Source organism: Sander lucioperca, chromosome 11 (assembly GCF_008315115.2).
Source record: "Sander lucioperca isolate FBNREF2018 chromosome 11, SLUC_FBN_1.2, whole genome shotgun sequence".
In the NCBI taxonomy this organism is placed as follows: domain Eukaryota; kingdom Metazoa; phylum Chordata; class Actinopteri; order Perciformes; family Percidae; genus Sander; species Sander lucioperca.
Genome location: NC_050183.1, coordinates 17,346,349 through 17,368,065, shown reverse-complemented (window position 1 = coordinate 17,368,065; position 21,717 = coordinate 17,346,349). Strand labels below are relative to the sequence as shown.

Below are 21,717 nucleotides of genomic sequence, written 5' to 3'. Positions count from 1 at the left end.
TTTTCCTAAACTCAACTGTCCCGTTCTTGCCCCGCATGTCACGGAAACATACCTTTTATAAGCCCACCCACCATCTTTTCCTAAACCTAACTGCATCAAAAGTGACGCCAATAGTCCTGACCCAGCGCGCTTAGATATGACGATAAAGGAGACTTTCAGCGTCAATAACAGCGTCAAAGGCACCTGACCAAGTGTGAGAATGTGTTGGTAGTCCACATCCAATTTTGTTGATTTCCTGAGTCATCACCACATGCTGAGGTAACCCCTAACAACAAGTCAGATGGAGGAACAGGAAAGAGTCTTCTTTAGTCCCCATTTAAAGCCTGCCTTTAATGTGCTGCCAATTGGTGAAACTCACCACCCTCGCATTCCCTTTCCAAGGTTGGGTGAAACCAAAACGGTTTTTTTTTTTCTTTGACTCTACTGCAAACAAGTTGTGCGAAAACAAAAAGTAGAACACAGCAAAATGTACAATATCTTCTTGGACTTATCACACATTGTTATGCATTTTGCATCAAACGTCCATTCAGACCAGTCATGTAACTGCATTTGGTCCTAAAGGGATTTAGGGATCCTAAAAATGTGAAAACATTATCATAACTATAGAAATAAATCAAAGAGTACAAACTCCTTTTTCTGTTTCTGCATCTTACCCATAGCCCATGCCATGTCTTAACTTGCATTGCTTTATTCTAAACCTTCCCTCTTTTCTGTTCCCAGCCTGCTCTTGACACTTTTCTCTGTTCTAGCCTCTGGGGTAAATACTACCTTTTATATCATCTGTATTTCTCTCACATGGGTTAGACCTTAACCTTATTGTCCTGTCATCTCTTGAACCCAGCTCTTCCTCCGACCTCTCTAAAATGCCAAAAGAAATGTATTTCTATACTGTCTCTTGTTGCTGATTTATCTAATAGTGATTCATGTTGTGTGGTTACAACCTACAGCCCTCTGCCTTTTACCTTGACAGAGATGCTGGAAGTCTGTAATCCCAAGTGAAGGACCCATGTTCAGGGGTTTGTAGTGATATCATCAAATGCTTAGGCAGAGGGGAGATTAGTTTCTTTTGTGAGTTATTTGTGTTGCAGGCTCGGTAAAAGTTTAAAAATTTGAACTCATTCCTACATCCTTAACTGGTTATTGATTCAGCTTCTAATGAATGTATGGGATACAGTCAAATTCTGGCAACACAAAAGTGTGTGTGTATTTGTGGTTGCTGGTGTGGTTTGTGTGAGTGAGGTCATCTACTATACTTCAGTGTCACTATAAGCACCCATCTGCAGATCTGGCAGCCATAATTGTAGTCATAGGCTCTAGGTTAATAGAAAGCATGACAGCCTGTGTAGCTTCGGGAACTCAATGGGTTTCCTTTACATTAGATTACAGTTTCCTCACAGATGTTTAGTTTATCTGACTTTCTAAAATGCTAAAACAAGTTCCTATGGTTTTCTGTTCACACTGCATGATGCATTAATTTGTTAAATATTTAGATTGCTTTCACACACTCATTATTCATTTTGAGCATTACTGAACTCAACCTCTTGTAACAAAAAAAGATGCGTCTTGTAGCGTAATATTGTGACTGTGGAATCGCTACGTCTATCACAGTACAAACTTAGCAACTTTCTTTTTTTCTTTAATTCGTGGTCTGATGAGGCTTGTCATTGCCATTCTGAGGGCCACCTTGCCAACCAGCCCAACCAAGCAAGGCTTTGGTGACTTGTATCGATTTCCCCATCACAGGCATGTGTTGTTGAAACTGGGGTTAACCACTGGGACAGCAAGGGAGCAGCACAAATCAATACACTTCTTTACAGGCTCAGTCTGTCACCTGCAGGGACACACTTAAATACACATAGACACACAGATGCCGACCAATGTCTGAAATACCTACACATACTTGGTATTACGTGTTCTATTTAGTCTTTAAGAAGGAGAACAGAGACACTTTCTTATTTCTTTGGTTTTGTTCTCCAGCATATTGGATGTGAATTTTACCATGAGGTGAAAGTATTTGAGGATGTTTGCATCCATGTTGGGTGAACAGTTTAGGACTTTTAGCCTTTTTTAAACACATTCCCCCATTTTAAGGACAATGCAGGAGGGCAATGATCCTAAACATACAGACAAAAGTTTTTTAGGCCCAAACAGATTTGTTCATGTCACATGACCTCAATCCAACTGATCTTGTGTTTCACTGCTGAAAGACAAGACAAAAAGCTTCCAGTCATTTGACACACCATATTGACACAAAATATAATAATTATAGTTCATTTTAATTTATCCAATACATTATTTATGTACAATGTTTGTTTTGCATCACATTGATGCAAAAATTATATAAAAATCCAATATTGCTGCAGTCCTGCTAATTGATTTCCAACTAGAGATGCACCAATTGACCGGCTGATGACCAGAATTGGCTGATTTTCACGTGATCGGCCATGACCGGCGACCGGCCGGTCAGTCATATGCCGATTTTATGCCAGTCAAATGCTGTAAATAAATAACAATGTAAAGGCTACCATACACAATGCATAGGAATGTTATATAGGCTAGCAAATAATAACAATAAACCCACTATTAATTACATTATCTTAATGCAGTGTAACTACTGTAGCATGTAAATAATGCACATAAAATACAAACATGAGCAAGGGCGTTCAACAATCGCCATTTTATCGAATCACCAGTCCCTCCAGGATTTCGCGGCCTTTTTTTGAGATTGTTGCAGTCCAAAATGCCTAATTTCGCTTTTGTAAAAAATTGCAATGAAGTTGCGGGAGACAGTGAAAGTTGCAAAAAAGTTGCGATATTTTTTTGTATAGTTCTTTCAAAATAAAAAAGGAAACTTGTTTTGGGGAGAATAAAATTACTCTGGGCTGAGTTTTCTTAGTAACCTTACCAACAAGGCTCAGGATGCTGTAAATGTTGGTATAATATGAAAATGGCTGGTGGATTTAAGACAAAAAATAATTTATTGAATGAATCAAATTTGAACATATCTGCCAGTGGCTTGTTGATCTTTACATTGTTAGTTAATTTCATAACCTGGCCTGGGACACACATTCATATGGTTTGATAAAGTACTGACTTTAACTTATCATTGCACTTACAATAACGAGCGCGGCTGTCCTCACTTTAGGTCATCGTGTCGTCTCATCTCCTTTTTCTCCTGCATCCACCGTGTGTCTGTTGTTTGTGTGTGTTTTTTGTGTGTGTGTCTGTGTGTGTGTTTGTGTGTGTGCAAGCGTCAGTCGCCGCAGCATGGAGCAGTGGCCCCACCCGGAGTAATTTATATAGTTCTATTTTATAGCAATTGATTATCTGTTCAAAAGATTTTCTATGTAAAATGTTCTATTAAAGAAAAGATAGAAAATAAATATTTGGGTGTGCTGTAAAGTGGTTAGAAAAAATGAAATCGGAATCGGCTAAAATCGGTATAGGCAGGTCAAACTCAAGGAAAAATCGGAAATCAGAATTGGCCTAGAAAATTGTAATCGGTGCATCTCTATTTCCAACATTACCCATGGCCTAATCCATTCAGAGATTTTTAAGGGATAGCTACCACACTATAAATGCTACGGAAAAATCTCTGACAGTTGACAAATTAATGTTGTCTCACGGTATATATATTGTCATATTACCCACCACTACCTAGCCTCATAGTTGTCTTTAAATTTCAGATACAAAGGGCTGGACCACTTAATTTGTTCAAGTGTCCACATACAGCTTCTGAGTGTTAACTAGCATGCCCTGTGCTAGTGAGGAGTTGGCTGAGGTTGTTTTGTTAATGTGAAGTAGTGCTGACAGAGACATGAGGAGGTAGTGGGTCACGTATAACCAAACACTCACAACAGATCATCACAGTGCTGAAATTAATGACCATGTCTGCACCAGAAGAGCAGTGGGAATAAAGGATTTTAAAAGCCGAGCAATTGATCCTCTCCCCTCAGCATTAATGGCCGCAGCCAAACAGGATTCACCAAACAGCCAAAATTCCCACCGAGAATATAACAAACTTTTAACACTTATATATGAGTGTAAATGTACGTCTTTGTATTTGTCTGCGTCAGCATCTGGATCGTCCCTTACCAAACTTACATTTCTCAGCTTTCAGTGTACTTTGGGGCTGAAACAATCAGTCGATCAATCACCAACAACAATCAACAATTTTGATTCATTGTTTATGTTATTTATCAAGCAAAAATGCAAACGTGGTGGTTCTCTGTGTATATATCTTTGTAAATGGAATATCTCTTGGTTTTGGACAAAACAAGCAATTGGAAGCCATCACCTATAACAAATGGTGATGGGCATTTTTCAACTTTTCTGACATTTAATAGACTAACGATCAATAGTTTGATCAAAAAGTAATTGATGGATGAATCGATAGTGAAAATAATTGTTAGTTGCAGCCCATGTGCACTTTGTGTCTCTCCAGTAGAAGCAAAGTCAGATATTGTTTAAACTACTGGTTGCTACAGCATTACTATCCTAATTGACCAAATTTTCCCATCAGGCCATTGGATTTAAACTGCCGTCCTTCCACTCACATCTCTAACCGCTTGGCTGCCACTGCAGAGACAGATTAGAGTTTGTTCGTAGAGATGCTTTACTTGCATTTGCGTCGCCATTCACACAAATATTCATACATTTTTAGAGGCCGCATGGACTTGAGCAAAGCTGCCCTCATGTTCTGACTAGATTTCTGCTATGTGTCGACGTCTGGATTTAGTGGCAATCTGCTTTGATGCAGAGTTAGAAGCCATGCTGAGCGGCGGCTTGCCATGGTACTTAATCTGGAACATGTGGAGCTCCAGATGTAAAGGGCTTGAAAGAGCAAAGTGGTCTTGAATCGCTGCGCAGCTGAAGGCCTCTCTCAGCCACATCTGTCTTGTTCCATTTCCTCCCCTTTTTACGCTGCTTCCTTTGTGTTTCTTCACATATGCACTGACAAAAGAAAGCTGACAACACGTTTCTTTTTAAATGGAGGTGAATGTTGGCATCAACCTTAAAGAGAACAACTCCCACTGAGGCAGGCAAGAACCGAACTGGAAAGACAAGAGACGGCTTTGATCGTTTTTAGCTTTTGGTCTGTAATATTTCAACTTTTTTAGTTTGATGGATCATATTGAGACTCAGAATAAGACACACTCAGACACATCGAAGCTCCTGCTGGTTTACTCTGTCTCGTTAAACACAAAGTTTGTCTCGCTTGCGAGGCCTTTCATGCCTTTGATTTCCTGCCTTGCTGCAGTGTGCCTAGACGTATGCTGAAACATACGCATGTCCTTTTGTGTACGCTTGTTTGGGGCTATTTACATACAACACAATGATGTTTTAGACAATAGTGTTCCACCAACTTTGTGTCAACAGTTTATATTTGTTCTTTTCCTGTTTCGTCGTGACAATCCCGCCCTGCACGTCTGCACAAGTTAACTTCATTAAGAAGTTTTCCCACTTTGTTGTGGAAGAACTTGACTTGCCTGCACAGAACCCTGACTCCAACCCCTCCAACATATTTGGGGTTACTACAACCATGACTGTGAGACAGACCAACATCAGTGGCCGACCTCTTGTGGCTAACTGCAGCTACGTTCCAAAATCTTGTGGAAAGACTGAAACCAGAAGAGTGGAGGCAGTAGATAAATGCCCGTGTTTTAGAAATGGCATGTATAATTATCACATCGCACGTACTTGTGGCCATGTACTGTACCTTATCCTTAACATAACGTTAACCTGAATCCTTAATTTGATCCTATTCCTTGCTCAATTAAATCCAAGTTCTAATCCTAAAATCCTGAATTCTGCCTCTGGAAAAAAAAACAGTGCTGGCAACATAATTTCACTTTTAACTAACATCCTCACAATGATTGAAGTCCAAGGCCACAGACGGACACAAAGAGAATCAGAAAAGAGGGAAAGGCAGAGAGCAATCCAATGTCCAGGACGACACATTATTTTCCTGCTTCATTCATGGCTACATGTAATTCTGTGTCTCAGACGCTCACACTCCAGGGACCCTTAGAGTCAGACAAACAGCGATGTGGCAAATGGCTGAATGAATTATTGATCTCATGGCTTTGATAGGGAGGAGACTGAAGGCACCCAAACATGTCTGGCTACAACCTGCAGTCTGTAGTCCAGAGATCTTCAACAGGGGGTCTGGACCCCCTAAGGGGTCCTCAGAGTCACTGCAGGGGGGGCCTCTAAATTATTGTCAATTTTTGAAAGTCTTTTTTCAAAAATTTAAAATAATTCCAACATATTATTAGCAAATATAAATCCCCACTGATGATAGGCTTACTGGCCTATAAGTAATAAGGTAGTCACTAAGGTAGCCTTTAATTTTTCAGCCCAATGTTTCCTGTTCTTGTCTGAGCAAACAATATAACCTAACTTTGAGATCACAATAGTTTTATATCTTTGCAGATTAATGTCTGAAAAGTTGATCAGTTGCAATGTTTAAAGCAGCCATATTATGCTCATTTTCAGGTTCATAATTGTATTTTAAGGTTGTACCAGAATAGGTTTACATGGTTTAATTTTCAAAAAACACCATATTTGTGTTGTACTGCAGTGCTCTCTCTCACTTCTGCAGATCCTCTTTTCAGCTGGTCTCTGTTTTAGCTACAGAGTGAGACCTCTTCTCTTCTGTACTATCTTTGATTGCACTGCACATGCCCAGTAGCTCAGATGTAGATCATGTCAGCTAGCTAGCTCCATAGACAGTAAAAGAAAGGCTGTTTCTACAACTTTGGTCAGTTACAAGGCAGGATTAGCTGGGAGACTTCTAAATGAGGGTGCACATGTAAGTAGTTCTTTTGTAGATTATGGTGAACTTGTGTGTGTTGTAGCAGTGCTTTGCTATTGAGAACGAGGTAGCATGCTAGCGTTAGCATGCTAGCGTTAGCCATAGCGTTAGCATGCTAACGCTACGAGCTAATGGTTGCGGTTAGCCAGCTCGTTTCGGCTTGTGACGTCACAAGCCGTGCCGATTTTGAACAGCTCACCCAGAGACTGAAGGCAGGACACATTCAGAAACTGTATCTCACTCTAAACAGCATGGATGAATTTTTTTCAAAGTTTGTATGTGTGTGGAAGCACCAGAGACACAACATAACACCCCAAATCCCAGAAAAAGTGATTTTTTCATAATATGGGCACTTTAATGTCTTTTAGGTATTATCTTCTGATAAAGTTTTGTATTTACGACTTCTAGTTTGGTCAGTAATTCCCAGAATGTTTATGAACAAGTGCCAGCAAGTGGAATGAACTCATTCCATGTGGCTGTGGGTTTTTTTTTAAATGCATGTGGTGAGAAGCATGATATTACCGTAAGAGTAGCAAGTTAAAAAGAGCAAGCTCACTGACATGTTCCCTTTAATTAGATCATGACATGTGCTGTGGCTGCGATGCATTGTGGTCTATTGAGGCCACAGTAAGTAGAGAAGTCTGCACAGTATCTCCGCATCTTTTATGACGCGTTTCCCCCCAAATGCGTCATTTATTTTCTGTCTGAAAAAGAAGGTCAATAAAACTGCTTTTGTGCCAACACTTTTATGCAAGTCAGGAAACTTCATAAATGCTTAATACGTCATTTCATGGCAATGCTGGGCAGTCAGTCCAGTTTACATATATCCATGATGCCCAGAGGGTGAATCCTACTGACTTTGATGATCTCCTGACTTTTTATCTAGTGCCACCAGCAGGTAAAGGTTTTCACATATCCTGTGAAATATCTCTACCAGAGGGATTGGCACAAAATACAGACATTCATGGTTTCCAGACAATACATCCGACTGTCTCGCGCCACCATAAAGTTTGTGGTTTTAAGTGAAATGTCTTGTCTACTATAACTATTTGATGAATTGTCATGGAAATTGGTGCACCCAGTTATGTTCCCCTCAGGATAAATTGCAATAACTTTAAATCTAGCACCATCATCAGGTGAACCTGCGGCCCTTTGCTGCATGTCGTTCCCCCTCTAGCTCCCCTTTCATTTCTTCAGCTGCCCTGTCAATAAAGGCCTAAAAATGCCCAAAAAATGATCTTAAAAAAATAAATTTGCATCAGCATGTCATTGTAAATGTGAACTGACATTAGTATTTAGCTCCGAGCACTGCTGTAAGTCAGTACAGCCTCACAAAACCACGAGCACTCTGTCTTGTTACTTTATGTGTAACATGTCATGCTCGGTTTCTGTATAGCCTCGAGTTGTTGACTTTTGTTCGGTTGCGTAGTTCAGTGTCCCAAGAGTTCAATATGTCAGTAATAAATGCTTAATAAATCTTGACTGCATTTATTTATTTAGCAATTCTTCAACGTTTTGACGATGAGTATATAGAATGTGTTTGCTCATTCAGATCCAGATGATTTGCCTCTACTCCACAGATATCCACCCACAATCACCACTCCGATTTCTGTGCTCTCTCCCATCTATATTTCCCTTTTCCACTTTCTGCTCTGTCCTTACCTAACCTGTATGACTGACTCGTCGTCTGGAGGACACACTAATGCCAGTATCCATGTTTGTCTCATTGAGAGACACATTAGTCAGGTACAAGGATAATCTGTCTGCTCTTTGAGAGTCTGTGGAGGAAAACATCATAATTGAATCTATTTTTTTTTTATAAACGGAGGAAGTGCGGCTCAGGTTTCTAGATTTGCAAGGCAGCAAGAAAAACATGTCACATTTAACCATAATAACATAAATTTCTGTCTTTGTGTCTGTCTGTAGTTCCCTAAAGATGATTTGAAGGCAAAAGGTTGAGACTGAGGTCTGCTGCAGTAATTGCCCTTCTATCTAACATTCAGGCCAGGTTGCCTCAACTCACCCCTGCTTAAAAAAAATGTAATCAGTATTGGATTCAGGGGGATTATCCATTGCATGGTCTAAATTCTATAGCAGAGTTTAATTTGTATTAGTTACGTATGTTGGAGAATTTGAGCTTTGCGCAGTCAGAGGCTTGTTTCAAAGTTTCATTAGTATTAGTTTCACTTGACAGTTTTGGTGCCATGTAGCCTAAAAGCTGCTCCTGCCAATGAAACAATCCCAAAGGGAAAAACAGAGACGTTGTGTGTGAAAAGGTAGAAGAACATAAGGAGGAGGGGAAAGAGCAGACAAGTCGGTTTTGTTAATGGGGCTTCTGTTTTCCCCTGAGACTGAGGGTCAGACCGGGAGGCTCAGCCTGTCACGGCAAGATAGATGCTGACCGATGTTTTTGGGGATGGAATTTGAAGTTTGCTGCCCTGCTCTGTTTACGATTACGTAGCGGCTGTTTAAGAAGAGGAGGGCAGCTTCCAAGATAAAGCCTCAGTCATCTGCAAAGTTTGCCGCTGTGCTGCCGGTTCCTCCTGCTCCACGACTGAGTCCAGGAGAAAAGGCTAATTTGGCTAATTAGATTAGATAAAAGTGAAATTATGTCCTAGGGGGAAATTAGGCTGTAGATAAGATGGAAACAAAGAGTGCTGTAGATAATACAACTAATTAGAACAACTGCACATTGAGAGTAGTGCAGGAAATAAATGTATCAAAATATGGCGTTTTCATTTTAAGATGTGTTAAAAAAAAACACATACTAAGGCAGGCATAGTTTTAAATCGAGACCGTTACATTCTCTTACATTCATGCAACCTCTTTTGGTCGAGTGAATGATTGTTGTCTTTTAGAAGCAAAGGTGGTATAGTGTGACATTCGTTGTTACAGCACTGCAAAACCTCTTAGGGATGATCTTACTTGGCTTTGTTAAAGGCCCCAAATAAGTAAGAAAAAAAGTATTTTACACTTATCTTCATTATCAAGAGTTTCCTGTATGCAGAAAATCATAAATGTTATGTCTGATCCTCCATGAAATTAGAAGTGAAATCCAGACGGGGCCCACTTTCTAAGTAAAAAATTACTTAAAGCTGGCACAAAGTGATGATGTGAAAGGCAGCGTGTCAGTCAGAGTTCAGTCTGATAAATCAGAAACTTCTTCCATTAATTTGGTCTTGCATACGGACCCTCATTAGTCTGAGACAGAGCCCCAACAGGGCTCTGGTGGGTCCACTTTAATCATTCATGTTATAATGAACCCAGGTGACAAATTGATGAGCGGCTCTACCTCTCGTCTCTGTGCGTACGCTCGCATTTGCACTAAGATGGTAAACCGGAGGTATTTTTCTTACCTCAGGCACACACACACACACACACACACACACACACACATATCCTAATGCTGCCAAGTGAGAAGCTCTAATTTAATACATCAGTGATAATGACCCCGTCTGGCCTGAGGATTAGTGTGTTTGTGTTCAAGTGTGTTTCAGGTCACTCGTCCTCTCAGCCCGACACTCGTCTCTCACATTTTCTGCCCCCACAGCGTCTCGCAGCTTTGTCCTGATCTGTTGCACCAGAGATCAACAAGATCATTGCACTCTGCTTCTCTAGTCAACATGCAGGGCTCAATAAATTCAGTGCGGGGGGTCAAACTTTAAGAAAACATAAGTAATACAGCAGAAATCGAATCATCATCATGATAGTCAGATTAAAAATAAAGTATTTGTATAGTATTTTATATTTATTCGCAGATTTCTGACTATTGGGAACGCTGGAAACAAAAAATGAGACTTGTCTGTACACTACATATCACTGAAGAAGAGAAGAGGGGAAAAGTGTGTGTGTGTGTGTGTGTGTGTGTGTGTGTGTGTGTGTGTGTGTGTGTGTGTGTGTGTGTACACGTGCAGGGCTCAGTGTGTGTGCTCCGTCTCGGTGACAGAAGTGGGTTACCCTCATCTAAGAACAAAGCTAAGAGTTTGGCACTTTGATCGGTGATGCAAAAGCCGAGCAGGGCTAATTACAACCTTGCGCTGTCTGCTTTGCCAAAGTCACAGAGAGGGTGTTTGGAGCTGATCTGGCCAATTACCAGTTTCACATGATGAAAACTGTAATCATAATTACACTGTGAGTCATCATTATTTCTTATTAAGATAGAGAAAATGACCCTGCGGTGAAAAATATACTATTATATTATTTTTTTTGCTGTAGCTGCGGCTGATACCCAGTTTAACACTGAAATAACAAACGTCTGTCTGTAGGTCAGCAGCAGCTCTGCTAGCCTAAAGTGATGTTGATAAATTGCTTACTCTCTTTGACCACAAGTCCAAAAATCCAAAAGTATTCAATTTATACTTCAATTAATTCAACTAATTCCTTTATGTTATTGAACTGTTATTATGTCAGTATCATTCGTTATTTTTTTACTTTCTGTCAAAGCTTAAAACTATAGTGCGTAGTAGAATTAAAAAAACCAAAAAAAACAGGACTCTTCAGAAGAGGTTATTGTCTTCGCTAGAGCTTTCTGCGCGGAAAAGTCACCGGACGCCACAATCTTCTGAACATAGTCATACTGAGAAATACAGAGAGAGTTGTGTGGAGCTGATAGTCTTAATCAGCTTTGTAGCAACTCATCTGGCAATGGCTTGAATGTAACGGACGTTAATTATTATCAAAAAGTTGTACACTAAAGCTTTAAAAGCATTCTCATTTTCACCCAAACTAGTTTTGTTTCTATATATTTCGGAGGACAAAATAACCTACTATAGGTTCACAGATGTGTTTTTGAGACTTTTTTTCAAACACACTAACAGAATAGATTCAACTATAATGATGTTGTAAGATTAACATGAATGCTCCTTTTAGGGTAGATTTTCCAAATTGGTTAGTATTGCAGAAGATTGCGTTATCACTTTACTTGATTGAGCCTGGCCGCCCGCTGCTGATGCATGAGTGGGAGTGAGAGCTCTCTGCTTTGGCTTTGTTTTGTGCCCATTAAATGGCTCTTTTTACTTTCTTTGCTCCTCTTCTTGCTCTCGTTCCTGCCTATCCTGCAGGGTATGGAAGTGAACAGACTACATGTGGTGAAACTAATGAAATTCAACAACAAACCTGAAAGTGTGTGGGGCTTTCATGTTGGATTCCACTATGACATCTTCTCAACTCTCGTTTTTATAACAGCATGAACCGTCTATGTCTGTGTTTGTTTCTAATCTAACTAACTAATCTAATTGAAAGACTGAAAGAAAGAAATCCTCATTTTAGCATTAATGAACGCTAATTATTGCAGATGGAGTCCTTCTGGAGTGTTTGTAATTAAAACACACAAAACACATACAAAAACGCATACAGTAATCAGCTGTTACACAGTCCTCCAGAAGTACGCAAACATTCTCTTCGGCTTTTATACTTACTCTGATTACAGATGTTTTTATTCATTTATAGATTCAGTGTGACGTACACTTCCCCAGGATAGCATTATCTCCAATGTCCATCGCGAAAAAACGTCCATTAATTTGCTTAGAAATCCTAATTAAAAAAGATGCTACTTTTAACTCCAGAGCCTGCCTGAGAATCATCACGTTTTTATGGTTTCTTTAGTTTTAAAGTAACCAAGTGATAGCTGTCTTTACATCCACTGTTGCATTTTATATAGGAGGTGCTGATAGCTAATTCGGCTTACTTTTAATGATGCTAATTTCCCAAAATTTAAACAAATATAAGCTTCAAAAACAGGGCTCCTATTGAAGCCTACAGCTAACTCTTATGGCAACAATATATTTACTGGTAGTCTTCAAGGAAGAAGCCAAGGCACTCGTCTTTTACAAAAAAAATATATAAAATGTCTTTAATGCATCGGGCCCATCTAAATAGAATAAGATAAAAACAACTTCAACGCGTTTCGGCATCCAGTCTTCTTCAGGAAGTAACTTCCTTTTTGGATGCTGGACACCGAAACGCGTTGAAGTTGTTTTTATCTTATTCTATTTAGAATGTACCAGATGCATGAAAGGCATTTTATATATTTTTCGTAAAAGACGAGTGCCTTGGCTTCTTCTTTGATGTCTATTGGATTTGTTAATGCCCCCTACCAAAGATCTCTTTAATATATTTACTGGGTTTTTACTGGGTCTTGATTTTGTCTAAGGTGGGCCCACGCTGTCTGTTTAATTTCAGTCTCTATTGAAATATCCCCTTTGCTGAAGTTGCAGTGTGGGGTGATTTAACAATTGCTTCTCTAATATCAATGCTTCAGTAGGCAAGATTTGTAGAAAGAAATTCACCTCTTTCGTCAGCCTAAATCACAGTGGGGCTGCAGCACAGAGGGCTCTCCCATCTTAACTTATCGGGAGGACATAGATGAACTGTTTGCACAAATGAAATTCTCACTTGTGAGGTGCAGGCGCTGCTGAAAGAAATCTCAGCACAGAAAGTGACAAATTGAAGGAAACGTCTGTTAACCAGCAGTGATTGAACGTCCTGTCAGGGGGAAACAGAACTCACCAACAATAGATCATTCAATTTGTGGGTATTGAAATAGCAAGATTTTTTTAGAGAGGAGTGACGGTGCCTTTATTTATGATTCAACCTGCTGAGAGAGAGAGAGAGAGAGAGAGAGAGAGAGAGAGAAGAGTGTTCACCAGGCACAGTGATAGACTGAGGAGCTTTACTTGGTTACTTTAAAAGCACAAGTGAGAGAGATGTGGAGGAGAAGGAACAACCAGATTCAAATGAGTAAAGCTGACAGTAATAACAGAATTTAAATTTACGACTTCTCTAAAGCAATTTGGCTGGATTATGATTGGACGAGGATAACAGCTTGTGCCTTCTGTGTTAAACTGAAATACATAATTCTCAAATGGTCTTTAATAGCCGTTTTGTTTTCCCAGCGGTTTCACTGGGAGCACACTAACACTTAGAAGGCTCTCACCGCTGATCGTGTGTAGTCAGACTTTGAATCATTTCCTTGAACGCTCAAGGATCTGCCAATTCCAGCATACAGCAAGCTAAATATCTAGATAGATAGAAAGGAAAATAGAACAAGAAATGTAGCATTTAAATGAAATAAATAACATCATGGTAATGATTTAATGACTCTTGTATTTTGGTTTTGTTTTCTATGGTTTTTTTGAACATGTAAGATAGATTGATTGATTTAGGGGATGATCCCGTCCATTTTTGGTTTTGTTATTATAATGTTAATGTTAAATTATGCTGCATGTCTCCCCCACCCCCGCCGCCCTCTTTATCTTCTCTCTCTCTATCTTCCTCGTGCATAATTTGTTTGAACTTTAATATCACCCATGTTGTCTTTCATTTTGGATTTCATGAATGGTATATTTCCGGCGTCACCTCCTTCACTGCAACTCACTTTGGTGGGGATGAGCTGACCTCCAGGCCTCGTGAGACCGTCCTGATCTCGCGAGCTCCAGTTTTCCACTCGCAGATCAGTCTGGCATCTTGAGACAGAGAAAATTTGGAGCCGTTCGCCAAACGACCGACCAATCAGCGTTGGTTTTGAGGCGGGTTTAGGTGTGACGCAACGAGAAGCGACTGTTCAGTCTAAACAACATGGCGGCTTCCACGGATAAGATGAGCGTAGCTATCGCGCAAGTTTTATCCGAATTAGAAAGTATTCCTTCATTGAAAGAAGAGCACAAAACGGCACTGGAGGCTTTTCTCGGAGGAAAAGATGTTTTTGCTCTTCTCCCGACTGGTTTCGGCAAGAGTTTGATATATCGTTGATCTGATTGGTTGATTTGGCCCGTCTATCACCAACATAGGTGGTGACAGCACAGAAATGGTCATAAATACTTAACATATTAACGTAAAACATCACATCTGTGTGTAAATGAGCCAGACTGAGACACCTGCTGGGCTCATTTCCAAACAGCAGATTTGACCTTTTCAGCAGCATGGGATGCTAGAAGACATGTGAGGAGTAAAGCTGTAAATCAGGAAATGTTCAGAATTCTACATACATTTCTCAGAGCACATTGTTAGGCAAACATCTTCTCCTTCTAGTGTCCTTCATAAAGCCCTCCAAGGGGCGTACTACATTACAAAGTCCTTCCATTAGCTTTTCATTAGAAGTTAAAGTGGGAGGAATATGTGGCCCTGTAGTCTGGTGGGATCAATAAGGATGTTTTATACCCTCTGCAATGGGAAACTATCGATCCTGAGATCACTCGATGACCTCGATGTAGGCCTACACCCTGAATGACCGGCAGAACATTGAACAAAGACTTGAAGCATGTAAATTAAGTGCCTTTGTATCATAGTAACAAATGGGCAAGAAGTTATTTACATATACTGACCTCTCAGTGAGTTCTGTTAGCTCAACCGTTAGCTGACTGTATGATCCAATGAAAACAAGGCTATTGAATATTTAATGAAGTTCCATCACTGTAAAACTGCAATGAAAACAAAAATGGCCAACAGAAAAGAAGAGTCAGACCAATTCACATCACAATGTAAGATGACAACGTTTACCAGCCGAAACTGCTGAGTCATGGGAGCATTGCTAATACGGGCTAACAGCTGTGCTAGCTAACAAGGAAGAGAATCAATTTGCAGCAAAATAAAAACACAATAACCACTTTCTTTTGACAGCACCCATTATTTGGTTTGATAAAATAATTCAGACTATTCTCCTGAACTATTCATACATATAGCTACAAAAAGTAATGCACTGTAACCACATATTTGTTACTGTCAGCCCCACATGGATGTTTTGCTGCGCCTTCTACTGTCCGTAGTACTTATGACCAGAGCACCCAGTATAAGACTGCAAAAATCTGCATAGGGATGAAGTCAGTGTGATGGATGGGTCCCAAAAACACAGGGCTCACCCGGTGTTCGTGTCCAGGATGTACAGAAGGGGAAAAAACAAGACTGTAACCCGGGAAACGGATGTTTGAAATACTACTTAAAGGGACCAGTTGTTGTGGCCGGGTTGGATCAATGGGTAGAGCAGGCGCACATGTATAGAGGTTTATGCCTCGACACAGAGGTCCAGGGTTCGAATCCGACCTGTGACAATTTCCTGCATGTCTTCCCTTTCTCACCTAGCTGTCTTGTCAAAAAAATTAAAGGCGGGAAAGCCCAAAAAAATAATCTTAAAAAAAAAAGGCACCAGTGGTTCAACCCAAACATTTTTATAATCTTAACTAGTCGTTATGGTGCCTAAACATAACTGTCAATTTTAAACTCCGGTGGATTTCTGCGGACTATGGTTAACTGCTCCTCAGATCTCTGCAGGGTAAATCCAGACAGCTAGCTAGACTATCTGTCCAATCTGAGTTTTCTGTTGCACGACTAAAACAGCTTTTAAACGTACACATGTTCCACCAAAACAAGTTCCTTCCCGAGGCTATTTTGCAGCAGCATCGGGAAGGAAGTGCTGTGAAGGAAGGTCTGGCAATGCGAGAATTCAGCTGCATTGACACAGTAGGGTTGCCAGCGCAATACAATTTTAAATGCACTTAAACAGATAGCAGAGCAGTTCTGAATTTTTGCTATCTGCACACACAGACCCTCAATCTCCTATATAATACATTAATTGCAAGATCCACTGTGGTTTGACTTTGCACCTCTCTTCTGTAGCAATTGATTTGATGACTCCTATCAGTAAATGTATATCTTTTTCTCTGATGTTCTTGTCTTTTTCTGTCTCCTTGAAGTTACTGTGAATGATTCATAAAGTGATTGATTCACAACATTGGATTTTTCCTTTGGCCTCTGGCTCATGTGCTTTTGTAGATTGGTACAGTTTCATTTTGTTTATTTCACACGTCCTCATTGTATCATTAAACACAATTTCAGAAGGTACAATGATCATATGTAGGCCGCGTGAAATGCTTGTGTGTGCAAAGTGAAGTCAAGGTTAGCGCTTCCACCCGAGTGTGACTCTCCATCTGATTGCAAATGGCGATATTTTCTCTTCTTTTATCTGGCCAAGACAGTGTACCTTTCAGATATGTGTATGCAGGTCAAGGCTGCACCCAACACCTCCACTGACTTGACCTTTTTGTAGAAGACATGAATCAGCTGCATTTTAAGCAGAAACCGCTCAATAATCTGCACCTTTAGAGGTAAAATTATCTGAAATCTGATGCTTTGTCTCATTAAATGCTTTCCAAGAAACATTTCTCTCCAAGAGGTAAGATCTTCTGTCTTAAGTGGATTGACAACCACCAGAGCTCCACTTTTTACGTTTCTGATCCTGCACTTTGGTCCATTTCTGCTTCATTTTATCATTAGTGTTATTGCTATTTATGTGCATGTGTCATTATAGTTGCCTTCCCGTGATCATTACATACAGTGTTACTGCATTGCCATATGTTGTATGGATTCTCATGAAATGCCTTTGACTCTTGCTGTGATGATGCAACATCAGTTTGTTTGGTGTAAAGCTGCAGAGTGACGCCATGGGTCACTTAAAGGAATACTCCACCAAAATTCTACCTTTTGAGTATCAAATACTCCCTCCCCTTTGGGCTTGACGTGTAGCCTTCAAAAGTTTGAAGATTGCTTTATTTGTGGAGGACAGCAGCTGTATTCAGCCTGAATTCAATGCAGTTACAGTGGATTCAAATTGAGACCCAAAGTGACAAAAATAAATTGCTCCAAAATTGCTTCATATGCTACTTCCATTAGAGCTGCAGATATAACGGGTGGCAGGACAGAAGTAGTGTTTTCAGCAAGGTTTTGGAGGAACTGCGAGTAACCAATCAACAGCATTCCTGCATTTTCAGTGGAGTATTCCTTTAACTTCCCTTCAAGAACTGAGTTTATGCATCTCATTCTCAAAGCAAACATCCCATTTGTATTGTCTAATGCCTGAAGAGTCTGCAGCTTTGTAACAAAATGCTGTTACAGTAAAAGCAGATACACATCTGTTAAATCCTGCTGTGTATTCACCTATATATCCTGCTGTGTATTCACCTATCTATCTTTCTTTCTCCTTTTTTCCACAGTTGATCAAAGTATGTTTGAGAACTCCATTGCCCAGCAGCAGAGTCCTCAGACCTCCAGGCCGGGCCAGCCCTCGGCCCGACGCTCCCCAGCATCAGCTAATCATAACCTCAGTTCCAGCTCCGTTGACTCTCCGTCCTCCGGAGGCCAACAGAGGCTTAAAAATGCCATTAATCTGGGCAAGGCTGTCGGCGCAAAGGTTAGCACAGCACAAGCATTACGTTCTCTACATGTCATGTATTGTTTAAACTCTTGATATTTGAGTTGTGAGTACATTTCATTTCTTTATTTTTGCATCAGTGGAGTTGATTTGACTAAAAAGTACTTTCTTTATGTCCTCTTTCTTTCTTAATTTGCTGTCTTTCTTTTCTTCTTTCTTTATGTGTTTTTCCTTCTATCTTTGTGTTTTTCTTTCTTTATTGTCTTTTTGTCAGGTCAATGACTTGTTAAGAAGAAAGGAGCCCAGCCACCTCGGGGACATCGGAGTCACTGAGGTCAACAAGAACGTTGGTGCCAATTGGAGCTGTATGGACCAACTTAACCAGACCACTGCAAACAGGTACACACGCGCACACACACACACACACACACACACACAGACTTCCTTGTATCTGTGTTGTGAAGAAAGTACATCTACATGTTTAGTTTAAACTTAACCTCTTCTAAACTTAATTTTAACTCTAATCCTGAATCCAAAATCATCATAAACTAAACACTTATTCTCTCAAATTAATTTGCAGACTTGTGCCTCAAAGGTTGCTGGTTTGCAGTTTGCACCTAAAGGATTATTAGGAACACCTGTTAAATTTCTCGTCAATGCAATTATCTAATCAACCAATCACATGGCAGCTGCTTCAATGCATTTAGGGGTGTGGTCGTGGTCAAGACAATCTCCTGAACTCCAAACTGAATGTCAGAATGGGAAAGAAAGGTGATCTAAGCAACTTTGAGCGTGGCATGGTTGTTGGTGCCAGACGGGCTGGTCTGAGTATTTATATATTTATATATATCTGCTCAGTTACTGGGATTTTCACGCCCAACCATTTCTAGGGTTTACAAAGAATGGTCTAAAAAAGGAAAAACATCCAGTATGCAGCAGTCCTGTGGGCAAAAATGCCTCGTTGATGCTAGAGGTCAGAGAAGAATGGCACAACCGTGAGGCGGATGGGCTACACCAGCAGAAGACCCCACCGGGTACCACTCATCGCCACTAAAAATAGGAAAATGAGGCTACAATTTGCACGAGCTCACCAAAATTGGACAGTTGAAGATTGGAAAAATTTTGCCTGGTCTGATGAGTCTCGATTTGTGTTGAGACATTCAGATGGTAGAGTCAGAATTTGGCGTAAACAGAATGAGAACATGGATCCGTCATGCCTTGTTACCACTGTGCAGGCTGGTGGTGGTGGTGTAATGGTGTGAGGGATGCTATCCTATCAATATGGGCCAACATTTCTAAAGAATGCTTCCAGCACCTTGTTGAATCAATGCCACAAAGAATTAAGGCAGTTCTGAAGGCGAAAGGGGGTCAAACACGGTATTAGTATGGTGTTCCTAATAATCCTTTAGGTGAGTGTATATCAGTGATGCCATAATACATCCATTACTAATGGATGTAGCCTTCAGCCTGGGGGGGGGGGGGGGGGGTCATCAGGTGGTTCCAACCATCATTGGGTGTTTTGACCCAACCACGACACCCTCCAGTTGGTGGGCCAGCAGTAGTGGCCAAGTCACTGCCCCCTCCTCCAGGCTTCCAGCTAATATCCTCCCTCTTATGCCAGAGCCAGCAGGATGCTCTCTCTGCATCTCCCAACCTTCGCACAGCCACTTTCCTCTTCTGCCCTCTTATTCCGATTTTTTTCATAAGATTACACACTGTGCGGGGAATCCTCGACAACCCACCTTAACAGTGAACAGCTATGTTGTCCAGCCTTTGTCCCGGCAGTCTTGAACCAGCTGCTGGTACTTAGCTTTCTTTCTCTCAGCTGCTTCCTCACAGCCCTCCTCCCATGGGACTGTCAGTTACACCGACATGGCTTTCCTTCCCTCCTTTGAGAACATTACAATGTCTGGACGCAGGGTTGTGGATAGGATCTCATCCGGGAAGTGGAGTTTTCTCCTAAGGTCTGCCCTCAGTTCCCATCCCTGTTTTGTGTTGCTCCGCCCAAGACGACTGGTTTCTATCCCTCCTTGACAAAGTTGATGGTATTCAGCTGAGGCTTTGACTTGGCTGGCTGGGTACCTGCTGTATGCCTCTTTCTTCTTTCCTGGTCCAAGATGTCAGCAAGTGTTGACAGCACCTTGTCGTGGCGCCACCTAAGTCTCCCCTGGGTAAGCGCCACCTTGCACCCTGCTAGAATGTGGGCCATGGTTCCCCTCTCCCCACAGAGCCTGCACGTGGAGTATCCCTGCTTCTTGGATAAGCTGGTCTCTAGAGTCCCGGAATGTCAAGGAGAGTCTGCATTCGGCCACCTTGAATTCCTCTACAACAGAGGACAAGGGGAGCTGGACAGATGTAAAGCTCGGGGGTCTTCCCAACCATCTACGAAGGTGCTTGCTGACTTTCCTTTCCAGACCTTCAACAGTTGGTATCGGGCACTTCATACACAGAGAGAGGCCACATCAGCCTTGGCAACAGACCATGTTGGTATATCCAGCATTTATATTTCCCAGGCAGACCAGACCTCTCAAGCTTCTTCAGCCACTCTTCAGCTTGGTGTTCTGTGTTGGAGATGTTGTTTTTATCCGTCAGGGTGTCATCATCCCATTTTCCGAGGCACTTGATTCAATTCAATTAATCATTTTATTCATGCTTTTATCCTGTACAGTATGTACTCATTTTTAGGATGAATATGAAAAACGTTCAGGGCGACCTCTAGCTCACCCAATGGGAGCGTTCGCCCCATGTTGGCTGAGTCCTGCAGCGGCGCGGGTTCGAGTCCGACCTGCTGCCCTTTGCTGCATGTCATCCCCCATCTCTCTCCCCCTTTCCTGTCTATTCCCTGTCACTTCATAATAAAGGGAAAAGCCCCAAAAAAATAATCTTAAAAAAAAACATGAACATGAAAAACCTTCCAAGGCCACACATTCAATTTATTGGATTCATTCAATGATAAAAACCACTAGAGGATTATCTTATTGTAGGCAAAGAATATGAAATTACCTGTGCTGAGTCTTTAACTGTAAATTGTGCAGAAAAGGTGAATGATTTAAGATCTTTCCTGTGAAATGTGATTTTTTATATGAATAATGACACATCAAAATGTTCACTGCCCAGAGACAGAGATCAGTCAGATTAAACACACTTTCACACAAATAAAAGAGAAGACATGGCATTTTGAAACACAAACTCTAGTTTTTCTCGTATAATTCCGTATGTCATGAATTCACCGGTACCGTTGATGCCTTCTAGTAGGGTCGCGTTTTACTAGATGAGTCCAGCTGAACAACCTACTGCTGTTGTATTCATGACTTTGGGTTTTCTGAGAACTCGGAGTTCTCGAGTTTGTGTCTTTGCTATTTAAATTTTTTTTTTTTTCAAATTAAAGGCATTTTGTCTTAATCACTTCTGTTGTGAACCTTGTTATTAGTACGACACTGAAATGTAGAAAACAAATGATTGCACATTTGAAAATAGAACAAAGTTACGTCGCCTGGCCACGGTGTTTGAACAACACATTCTCACTTCCATCGCTTAGTCAGGTGCCTTTGGCATTTGTTATTGCAAATACAAGCGTAAACTTTACTCCACTTCCCATGTGGAAAATACGACCTCACAACATTTGAGGGCGGCATGTGTACCAGTATTAAAACTAGGGATGCACCGAACCCAGAGTTCGGGTTCGTGTTCGGCTGATCTTTGGGCTTTTTAACGGGGTTCGGGTTCTGCCGAACTTTCTTTCTTTTTTTTTCACCGAACC

General features: G+C 40.9%; 1 protein-coding gene and 1 long non-coding RNA gene across 5 annotated transcripts in view; one reads left to right on the top strand and one right to left on the bottom strand.

Annotated features, from left to right (window-relative positions):
- nos1apa (nitric oxide synthase 1 (neuronal) adaptor protein a) overlaps positions 1-21,717 on the top strand; it is a 205,146-nt gene that overhangs the window by 181,715 nt on the left and 1,714 nt on the right. For all 4 annotated transcript variants that reach the window (XM_031282404.2, XM_036007154.1, XM_036007156.1 and 1 more), the window contains 2 exons: positions 17,800-17,996; positions 18,232-18,356. In XM_031282404.2, coding sequence (XP_031138264.1) covers positions 17,800-17,996; positions 18,232-18,356 — 322 coding nt within the window. The remainder of the gene's footprint in view (positions 1-17,799; positions 17,997-18,231; positions 18,357-21,717) is intronic.
- Positions 3,421-18,081, bottom strand: LOC116038211. The gene is made up of 3 exons (XR_004102054.2): positions 18,072-18,081; positions 6,112-6,121; positions 3,421-3,511 (listed from the first exon to the last, which is right to left on the bottom strand). It is a non-coding gene; the product is annotated as an uncharacterized LOC116038211 (long non-coding RNA).